At 46.3% G+C, this 10,182-nt stretch overlaps 3 protein-coding genes across 4 annotated transcripts in view; 1 reads left to right on the top strand and 2 right to left on the bottom strand.

The window, feature by feature from the left end:
• Positions 1-1,603: 1,603 nt before the first annotated feature.
• gpr132b (G protein-coupled receptor 132b) lies at positions 1,604-4,262 on the bottom strand. Its single transcript, XM_035151108.2, has 2 exons — positions 3,701-4,262; positions 1,604-2,886 (listed from the first exon to the last, which is right to left on the bottom strand). The coding sequence occupies exon 2, from the start codon at positions 2,879-2,881 to the stop codon at positions 1,799-1,801; it is 1,083 nt and encodes a 360-aa protein (XP_035006999.2). The 5' UTR covers positions 2,882-2,886; positions 3,701-4,262; the 3' UTR covers positions 1,604-1,798.
• Positions 4,263-4,413: 151 nt separating this feature from the next.
• vipas39 (VPS33B interacting protein, apical-basolateral polarity regulator, spe-39 homolog) overlaps positions 4,414-10,182 on the bottom strand; it is a 6,362-nt gene continuing 593 nt past the window's right edge. The window contains exons 2-20 of one of the 2 annotated variants that reach the window (XM_035151104.2): positions 9,792-9,853; positions 9,101-9,193; positions 8,522-8,627; positions 8,290-8,427; positions 7,230-7,268; positions 7,047-7,111; positions 6,883-6,939; positions 6,701-6,793; positions 6,576-6,609; positions 6,351-6,453; positions 6,228-6,255; positions 6,063-6,136; positions 5,841-5,916; positions 5,625-5,759; positions 5,480-5,521; positions 5,180-5,356; positions 5,013-5,102; positions 4,827-4,931; positions 4,414-4,757 (exon numbers count right to left, since the gene is read on the bottom strand). In XM_035151104.2, the coding sequence (XP_035006995.1) occupies positions 4,737-4,757; positions 4,827-4,931; positions 5,013-5,102; positions 5,180-5,356; positions 5,480-5,521; positions 5,625-5,759; positions 5,841-5,916; positions 6,063-6,136; positions 6,228-6,255; positions 6,351-6,453; positions 6,576-6,609; positions 6,701-6,793; positions 6,883-6,939; positions 7,047-7,111; positions 7,230-7,268; positions 8,290-8,427; positions 8,522-8,627; positions 9,101-9,193; positions 9,792-9,853 (1,538 nt within the window). In that variant the 3' untranslated portion in view covers positions 4,414-4,736. Of the gene's footprint in view, positions 4,758-4,826; positions 4,932-5,012; positions 5,103-5,179; positions 5,357-5,479; positions 5,522-5,624; positions 5,760-5,840; positions 5,917-6,062; positions 6,137-6,227; positions 6,256-6,350; positions 6,454-6,575; positions 6,610-6,700; positions 6,794-6,882; positions 6,940-7,046; positions 7,112-7,229; positions 7,269-8,289; positions 8,428-8,521; positions 8,628-9,100; positions 9,194-9,791; positions 9,944-10,182 lie in introns of those variants that run through there. The other variant, XM_047338123.1, reaches the window with a different exon arrangement.
• Positions 9,945-10,182, top strand: part of LOC118104042 (activator of 90 kDa heat shock protein ATPase homolog 1) — a 3,198-nt gene continuing 2,960 nt past the window's right edge. The window contains exon 1 of the mRNA XM_035151109.2: positions 9,945-10,169. Coding sequence (XP_035007000.1) covers positions 10,090-10,169 — 80 coding nt within the window. The 5' untranslated portion in view covers positions 9,945-10,089. The remainder of the gene's footprint in view (positions 10,170-10,182) is intronic.

Genomic DNA, 10,182 nt, shown 5'->3' with positions numbered 1-10,182 from the left:
ACACCAGTTCACACCAGCCACACACTGTTTACACCAGTTCACACCAGTCCACACACTGTTTACACCAGTTCACACCAGTTCACACACTGTTTACACCAGTTCACACCAGTCCACACACTGTTTACACCAGTTCACACCAGTCCACACACTGTTTACACCAGTTCACACCAGTTCACACACTGTTTACACCAGTTCACACACTGTTCACACACTGTTTACATCTGTTCACACACTGTTTACACCAGTTCACACCAGTTCACACACTGTTTACACCAGTTCACACACTGTTTACACCAGTTCACACCAGTCCACACACTGTTTACACCAGTTCACACACTGTTTACACCAGTTCACACACTGTTTACACCAGTTCACACCAGTTCACACACTGTTTACACCAGTCCACACACTGTTTACACCAGTTCACACCAGTTCACACACTGTTTACACCAGTTCACACACTGTTCACACACTATTTACATCTGTTCACACACTGTTCCCTAGGGTTGGGAATCGAAACTCTGTTCCAAATTAGAACCGGGTACGAATTTCGGTTCTGCTTATCGGTTCCTAAACTGCAAAGACGCTGTATGTGTCTGCCAGGACCTGCCTACGTTACTACGTCACGCACCACGTAACAGCCTGTCCATTTGTTTAGACGCGACCTAGCATGCATGGCTAACGTGGCTAAGATGAGCCGCGATGAGCAGAAGTCCGGTTGCACATCGGAGCTCACCGATCAGTTCAGGCCGCGTCGGTCTGAAGGACTGGACAGTGTTTGATGTCCTGCGGTCCCGAGTGTGTCCTCTTCAGCTCGTAGCAGCTACAAACAAGACGTACAAGCAGCTCACAACGTGATTATCCACAAATGGTTCAGCTGCTACTGATTTGTGATAGAATGAGATTATTATTCATCACAGATCTTAAAGGAGACAATTATTGATGTAACATTAGTTTGAGATGGAACATTTTCTTCTAATTATCCACAAATACAACTTTGTGTTTCTGTATTTTCAACATTATCTCAGTTTCTACTAATTTACACAGTTAAAGACATCGAGTCTGGGATGAGCTGTGTAATGTCGCCTGTCCACCACTAGGTGTTACCACTGCTGTGTAACATGAAGCTCAGCTACTGTGCGTCGGTCCTATAAAGATATTTTTGTTATCTAAACATTTTACCTCTTTTTTTTTTTTACTGAGGATCAAACTGTTTAATAAAAGTCAGAGGAGAACAAACATCCAGAATAAAACAGTTCCAGCTGCTAAATGCAGGAAGAACAGCTGGTAAAACATCTGGGATCGTGTCATTGTGAAGACGTTATAAATGTGTAAAGTTTTACAAACTAATATTTGATTTATTCTGTTTTTGAGATTAAAGGTGTGATGTCACTGGCTCCTCCTCCTTCTAGCTGATGTCACAGGTGACGGTTCAAAGTGGAAAAGACACGATTCATCAAATTAACACACAACTTCCTGTTCACATCCACACACAACTTCCTGTTCACGCCCCCACACAACTTCCTGTTCACACACACACACACACAACACAGGATGTGTGACAACAATTATTCGGAATAATTTTGACTCGGAACAAACGTGATCACTATAATAATAATTTACTGTTTTAATTAAATCGTCTGATTACAAAAAGAAAACAAAAGATTTTAAAGTTCCTGATCTCCCGAGGATGAACACCGTCAGAACAAACCGTACAAGATTAGATCCACAACTGTTTTAGGGACCAGTAGAGTCCAGAAGGGACCAGTAGAGTCCAGAAGGGACCAGGAAGGTTCTGTTAGGAACCCGGAGGTCTTCCTCCTTGTTGCTCCTCGGTTGCTGCATTCAGCTCTGACAAGTTCTTGTTGGACTGGATCTGGATCTGGCTGCTGTCGGATCTTGGTCTCAGACGAGCTTGGTCACAGACCTGCACGAGGCCTCGGCTCAGCTCTTTGCGGATGTTTTCACTGGACAGGACGTAGAGGATGGGGTTGATGGCGCTGTTGACGGTGGAGAGGCCGAGGGAGATGGTGTAGGGGGTGTACATGGTCTCCTCGAACAGACAGGTGACGTCTTGCGGCTGAGTGAAGTGGAACATGACAGCCCTGACCAGCAGAATTAGATGGTACGGGGTGAAGCAGACCAGGAACAGGATGACCACCGCCAATGCCAACCAGCGGACCCGCTCTTTCTGCTCCCGCCGCAGCCCCGTGCTGCGCTGCACGTTGACCAGGATGCCACGGTTCGTCGCCATCAGCAGCAACAGTGGGATCAAGAAGCCGACTATGAAGCGCGCATAGTTGAAGCACATCACGGTCGCACTGCTCTGACTGGGCTCGAAGCAGCGCTGGTCTCCCTCAGCAGCGTCGCCCTCACTCATGGTGAAGACAGGAAGGTGTCCGACTGCGACCAGCAGGACGATGGCGAGGGCGATGAGCACGGCGAGGCGCTGCCTCCGCAGACCTCGGGACTCCACACTGTAGACCACGGCCACGTAGCGGTCGCAGGAGATGCAGCAGAGCAGGAAGATGCTGATGTACATGTTGTTGAAGAAGATGTAGCCCGTTAGCTTACACATGGCTGAACTCCACGGCCACACGTGACCTCGGCTCACATAGTGCGCCCACAGAGGCAGCGTGAGCAGGTAGGTGAGGTCACACAGCGACAGGCTCCACAGGTAAACACCCAACACGTTCTTCCTGCACACCTGCAGCCAGGTGAGGTAGAGGGTCAGCAGGTTCGCAGGCAGTCCGACCACCAACACCACGCTGTACAGCAGCACCAGTGGCAGACGGCCGTCATCGTATGGCAGCTCACACTTCACCAACGAACTCTCATTGTTCATCAGGGAAACTGTGTCGGTCACTGGAAGCTCGTGCATGATGTCTGCAGAGAAACAGAGTTTACAGAGTTCAACAACTGCATAACATCTGGTTTGTATAAAGTTAAAGGACGACTCGTCTTCAGATGAAGATCATGAGACATGATCGAAAGCTGCAACAGGTCAGGAACAAAAGTGATTTCAACCATCGAGAAACAAAGAATGAACACCTGACGTTTTCTCTCTTTATATTTTTATTATTATTGTTATTGTAACACAAGACGCACAAACGCACACGACTGAAGAATCTGTTGAGTTCTGATTGGCTGATTATCTCTGTGACCTCATTCAATTTCAGTCCTGATCAATAATTTAACTTCATAAAGCTGTGACTGACAGCAGCGTCCAATCACATGCAGCGGATGTAGGAGGTGGGCGGGGCAGAGCTTTAATAATTGATAGTTGACCTCGTTACATCTGACAAATAAAAACACTGAATATTAAAGAAACATTGTTGCTATGGAAACATTGTAATGTGGAGTTGTAGAAAATGTACTTTTAAAGTAAATAGACCTCAAATTCAAGTAAATTCAAGTTAAACACTTGATTATAAATCACAAAAAAACACGAAAAGTATATATAATCACAATAATATCTACCACTAAAATTTCAATAAATAGATAATCTATAATCAGTAGACTATATCCAGTATATTTATAATCATGGCTGTTGCTATAGATCAGAATTCAGTTTGTTATTGATAAGTTTGACATGTTTTATAAACAATGAATATATATAAACACCTCTAATTATATAGAATATATGGAAGCAGAGTTAAAGCAGTGATATTTATTTTTATTATTAAAAGTGAAGTCTCACCTTTGTCGCGTGCATCCTCCCTCGTGTCTGCTCAGCACTGACTGAGCGCGATGCATCCTGGGGCATCAAAATCTTCTCTTTTGTCTGACTCCGTCCTGTGACGTCACATGACGTCCCGCAGAGCAGCGCACTCCCTGCAGATCACGTGACAACATTATTAATTCAAATTCATTAATAATCAACAATAACAATAGGATGAGAAAAATGTGTCCATGTGCAGAAAGTTCTATAAACAGCATTTAAAATACACGTTGACATAAAAGACACTTTCATTAAACAATTAAACTGATTGATAAAAAGTCCAGCTTCATGAACAGGAAGCTGTGGTCGGGAGGAACTGCTCTGACGCCACCAAGAGGCCTGAGGACATGCAGAGGAACTGGAGTCTTCTGGTTCGTGGCTGAGGGAGGCCAGGGATTCATTGACATCCTCTTTTAGACTGTGGTCCGAGCTGGTTCCACTCAGCTCGTCTGCTGCTGACGAGCCGGACGATTGGAGCACGACAAACTGTTCCTGGTGCAGCCAGAGCTTCTGGATCTCACCCGGCTGATGCCATTTTACAGCTACTCCAGGCAGAGCAGATCTTTAAAGCTGCGCGTAGCACCAGAGTCCAGGCTTGTGCTTGTTTGAAGAGTCTTTGTTTTTTAACAACTTTGTTAAGACCCTTCTCTCCTCCTCTCTTCTCTCTTCAATGAACATTAGAAACATTCAAATCCATTTTACAATTTTAAATAACTTTATTGTTCTTGTAAAAAAAAAAAACATTTTCTTGAAGGAATGTGGTTGTGATGGGACGTTCCTGTTGTCATGGTGATGGACAGTCTTAATTCAGGGCCACACCCTTCGGAGGCTGCATTTTAAGACATTTTTAATCAACCAAAGAACATTAATGTCCGTAGCTCTGTCGCCAGGCGATGGCTGTGGGGGGGCGGGACAAGCTGTTGACGCAATAAGACCAGTCCATCTATGCGGTGTTGGGGGGGGGGAGGCGGCCGCTGAACTGAGACGCAGATTAAGTCTATGAAGATTCCATGGATCAGTTCTTCCAGCGGATTTGCTGAAAGAGAAGAAACAATGAGGTCACATGATGAAAAATATGAAGATGACACCCCCTCCTCTTACTCACCGTGTTGGCGAGCAGCTCGTTGATCTTCCTCTCCTCTGCCGAACCTTTCTCCACCTTCCCTCGGTATCCTAGCAACAGCTTTCGGTCCTTCAGGTCCCGGTACGTCTGATTGGCCCACAGAAACATCCCCTCATTAACATAGAAGCATCAATAACAGAACGTTATTCACGTAAAACTGGGTCTCACGTTGATGACGATGTCGTGACATTTCAGTTTCTGTGCCAGACAGGTCCTCGTGTCGGCGTCATCGACCAGGCCCACGTACTCCTGCAACACCTGTCAATCACACAGCACAACTGTAAACGCACAACACTCCCACTTCAGCTGGTTCCACTCTGGACCCGCCTCCTCACCTGTGTGGGGGCGGAGTTTTTCTGCAGGATGTCAACGACTCGATGGAAGCTGAGAGGTGATTTCTTCTTGGTGAATCCGAGCCAATTTCTGCAGGTGAACAGAGCGTCTACGTCCGACCACGCCTTCAGCTTCGCCCGCGCCGCCAATGCCGTCACAAAGTACTGCTTCTCTGAAATCTGAGGTCGATAAGCGCCGCTGACAGACTGATGCTACCACGTGTGACACGTTCTACACGTTTGATATATATATTTAAAATGTTTGATAGGTTTAATGAATTCTGTAAAGATGGCCGCTCTCACCCTGAAGGTGTGACGGATGTTCAGTGGACTGCTGTACGTTCCCTGAAAAACAAAAAACCTTCAATTATTCCATGTTTACTGTGTTTATCTATATTTAATACCTACATGTTTCTATATATCTATATAAACGTATGTAAGCAGAGACCTCAGGCTCGTTGTAGTGGTAGAAGCAGCAGTAGTACAGAGTTGTGATCAGCGGCATGTTGAGGATTGAAGCTCTTCTGGGAAACTTCTGGAAGATTTCCGACTTCCCTCCACGCTCTGCCTGCCCGTCTGTTGCCTAGCAACAAGACAGTTGTTTACTGTTGTCATGAACCCGTGATGAACGAATGAAATGTCAGGACATGAATCAGGTTTGAACCTCGATGATGATCTGTCGCTCCAACAGAGTGAAGTGATCCTGAACATGAGCCGAGTCCTCGGGAGAAAACGCCAGACTGGAGAAAAACAAACCACATCGATTGGTCTCAAAACAAATGACAGACGTGTTCATGGCCACAGGAAACACATTCCAGACACACTCTCTGACATCACACCAGGATCTGACTGTAGTTCAGTCCACTGGCCTGCAGGTGTCACTCACCTGAGGCAGCTCTTCAGGAAGTCCCGCCTCTTGTTTTCATCTGTGATGCCCAGGTGTTCTTTGTACTGCAGCAGCTGTTTCCATGGAAACAGAAGGGAAATGACATCAGCATCCTGTCAGACAAGATGATGTAGTGCAGGTGTGAGAGACGGGTGTCCTACGTACCACCATGTCCTCTATCCTGCCCAGAGTCCTGTCGAGGTGTGAACACAGACAGACACAGGTGTGAACAGGAGGTGTGAACAGACCAGGGAACAAGTGTAAAGTGGTGTGAACAGCTGAGAGCACCTGAGAAGCTCCAGCAGCAGCTTCTGATCTCTGGTTTCAGTCAGATAGTGGATGAAATGTCTCAGAGCCGTTTGTCTGGAATCCAGCTCCCGAAACAAAACCTCTGAACACAAGAACACAGAGTCAGAGAACCGACCCAGGATCAGAACCGGTCCAGACCCCAGCTAACCGACCCAGGGTCAGAACAGATCCAGGGTCTGAGCTGACCGACCGCAGCCGTCTCACCTTTACTCAAAGTCCTCTTCAAATAAATCAAAATCTGTAAAACAAACATGGTCATTTGTCTGAATGAAGTTGTTGATAAAGTTTACAGATCATAGTTTCATGAATGTATTTGTAAATAAAGTTACAGCAGTGATAACGTTTCCATCGTGAGCGCTGACGGAGAAATCCAGCAGCAGCAGTTTGTCCTGAAGAGACCGAAACTTCTCCAGAGACACAGTCTGTAAACACAACGCAGTGAAATACACAAAACTTTATATACTGTATACTACACTTTACACTTAATACTATACTGTACAGGTATACTCGCCTTTCCTTGCTGCATTCTGTGAACTGTCTCCTCAGGCGACCAATCACTGACATAGTCCTGACATCAACACAATGACATCATCATTAGAGAGAACATACAACGTCTGGATAATCTGATGTCATCAGATTACCAGTGTGTAATCAGATTACCAGTGTCTGTGTTACCTTGTATTCAGATTTAGGTTTTCGGAGCTCTGGAGCGTAGAGCCTGGCAGACGAGTCGCTGAGCGCTAAAACACAAACACATGAAAAACATCAGCTTCCATCTTTTCCTCGTTAATCCACTCATCACTTCTTTCAACCATTTATTCTTTTATCTCTCGCTCTCTCACTCAGTGTTTGACTCACAGTCAGTGAAGGACTGAAAGTTTCCTCCTCTAGTTTTTCCTGCAGAGAATCAGAACAAAGCTTCATCATCATCAACCTGAAACAAGAGTCTGAACACGAAGCAGGATTTGTGGTCATCAGGTTAACTTCAGGTTTAATTCAGAGTTTTCAGTCCTACGAAGCTCGTTCCACTGTTATCAGGTAAATCACCACGGTAACTTACACTGAACAGCTAAACTGCTCCAGGTTAAATTGGAGATAAGAGATCAAACAGTATAAAGCTCCGCCCACTGATCAATCCCTTCCTTTGAACCATGACATCATGCTCTTAGAGGATCTGTGGAGCTGGTGTGGATTCTTCAAGGATTGTAAAGATATGAAAATCAGTCGACTTCCTTCTTTACAGTTTATTTGTGTTTTATTTCCTGCAGCTGAGCTTGAAGCCTCCAGGGTTTCACCTGAAAGACTAAAACTGCCAAACACACAATGAGAATTCATGTAAATGACATGTGATGGAAACAGATGAGATTCAGATCTGCTCTTGTTCATGAACAGTTTTACTATAAAAACAATCCCAGATGTTTGACCAGCTGTTCTTCCTGCATTTAGCAGCTGGAACTGTTTCTTTTATTCTGGAAGTTTGTTCTGCTCAGATTTTTATTATTCAACAGTTTGATCCTCGGCTCTGCTGTCAGTCAAACTGTCCCGGCTCTGCTGTCAGTCAAACTGTCCCGGTCTGTGATTGGTCATATGCAGTAAACTCGGCCCCCCCTCATATCCTGAGGAAAACCTGAGTTAGTTCAGCTGGATAAAGAGATTCTGGATATGTTGAAGTACAGGCCCCCGATCCCCCGATCACCGATCCCCGATCACCGATCCCCGATCACCGATCCCGATCCCCGATCACCCGATCCCGATCCCCCATCCCCGATCACCGATCACCCGATCACCGATCACCGATCACCCGATCCCCGATCCCCGATCCCCGATCCCCCGATCCCCGATCCCCGATCACCCGATCCCCATCCCCGATCACCGATCCCCAATCACCGATCACCCGATCCCCCGATCCCCCGATCACCTTTGAACAGAGAACTCAGTGAGTATCCTGAGTGACTCTTGCCAATCGTCTGTGTGTCAGTGTTGATTTTGGGGAAGGCTGGTTCTCTATCTGTCCTCTGATTGGACGCTGCCGTCTCTCTGACCGACCAGGAGATACCTGAGGAACCACAGGAGAATTACGTTTACACACTGCAGCCAATCACAGCCCAGCTTTCTGCACAGGTGCCATAATAACAGTAATGATGTCATACTCCCAACAGGCTCCCCGCTCCAGCTGACTTTCTCCACATCGTCTTCGTCCTCCTCTTCGTCCACCAGCCCTCGGATGCTGTTCACCGCCCGCTTCGACTCTTTCAACTGACGGACACAAACATCAACACCTGAACGTCACACAGTGCACGCTGTACCCCCCCCCCCCGGACATTTCCTGTCCCAGTCAAGTCCTGTTTCAGAATTAACATGTAACATTCTGAAACCTGGCATAGAAATAATAAAATATTATGGTAAGTAATGAAACTGTAGATTAAAGAAAACTGATTATTTTACACAAGTGTGTCAGTTGTCAAGTGTGTGTAAGAGTAAGGTCTGTGATGGTTCAGGTCTGTTGTGGTTTAGGTCTGTTGTGGTTTAGGTCTGTGATGGTTCAGGTCTGTGATGGTTCAGGTCTGTGATGGTTCAGGTCTGTTGTGGTTTAGGTCTGTGATGGTTCAGGTCTGTTGTGGTTTAGGTCTGTGATGGATCAGGTCTGTTGTGGATCAGGTCTGTTGTGGTTTAGGTCTGTGATGGATCAGGTCTGTTGTGGATCAGGTCTGTTGTGGATCAGGTCTTACTCTGCTGAATTCGTCGTCTTCGTCATCAAAGGTGAAAGCTTTGAACTTGGAGCTGTTCCAGTAGTCTTCCTCATCAGGTTTACTCTTCATCATCTGCACAACAACAAACTTTATTTAAACTGTCAAAGTAAAAGTCGGACAGATGAATGTTCTACTGCAAACACATGAGTGTGTCTGTCTGTCTCTCTGTGTCTCTCTCTCTCTCTGTCTCTCTCTGTGTGTCTCTCTCTCTGTCCCTCTCTCTGTCCCTCTGTCTCTCTGTCTGTCTGTCTCTGTCCCTCTGTCTCTCTCTGTCCTCCTCTCTGTCCCTCTCTCTGTCCCTCTGTCTCTCTGTCTCTCTCTCTGTCCCTCTCTCTGTCCCTCTGTCTCTCTGTCTGTCTGTCTGTCTCTCTCTGTCCCTCTGTCTCTCTCTCTCTCTCTGTCTCTCTCTCTCTCTCTGTCTGTCTCTGTTCCTCTCTCTCTCTCTCTCTCTCTCTGTCCCTCTGTCTGTCCATCTGTCTCTCTGTCTCTCTGTGTTAGCAACAGAAGGCTAGTTAGCATGCTAGCAGATTTAACAATGGTTTCACTCTGACAAGCAGTCGGAACCGTGACGTCAGTGATGGGTATTTAACCTTTGACCCGATGTGACACGGATCGATTCCCCTCCGAGTGTAAAACTGAGAATCGAACACAACTAATCAGCTGTTTTTACCTTCGACTGCAGCGGATCCTCGTCTTCTTCTTCTGTGACGGAGGCTGGCCGCGCGATGGCTCCTGGGAGTTGTAGTAAAGTGAGAACATGATTTCTGATTCTGCAGGAACACAACATCCGGAATGTGGACTTTTACTTTGAAAGTCTTCCCAGGAAGTGGGCACAGTGTGGAACCTTAAATTTCAGCTGATCAGAGACAGAGTTTACTACTTCAGCTGATCAGTGGTTGTAGTGGTTGCAGTGGTTGTAGTGGTTGCAGGTCATCGACCACTGATCAGTGATTATAGGTGGATCACTTATGGCCAAATGGGGGGAAGGAGATCCTCGTTGGATCGTTGAAGAGAGAGCAGACGCCACCAACGTCAACAACTGGCACTGGTCTGTTATTATC

Source organism: Hippoglossus stenolepis, chromosome 20, assembly GCF_022539355.2.
Source record: "Hippoglossus stenolepis isolate QCI-W04-F060 chromosome 20, HSTE1.2, whole genome shotgun sequence".
In the NCBI taxonomy this organism is placed as follows: domain Eukaryota; kingdom Metazoa; phylum Chordata; class Actinopteri; order Pleuronectiformes; family Pleuronectidae; genus Hippoglossus; species Hippoglossus stenolepis.
The sequence above is the reverse complement of the archived record's forward strand: the minus strand, read 5'-3'. Positions and strand labels throughout refer to the sequence as shown.

Coding starts and splice junctions, on each gene's coding strand:
- gpr132b (XM_035151108.2), bottom strand. CDS start 2,881: ATGCACGAGCTTCCAGTGACCGACACAGTTTCCCTGATGAACAATGAG.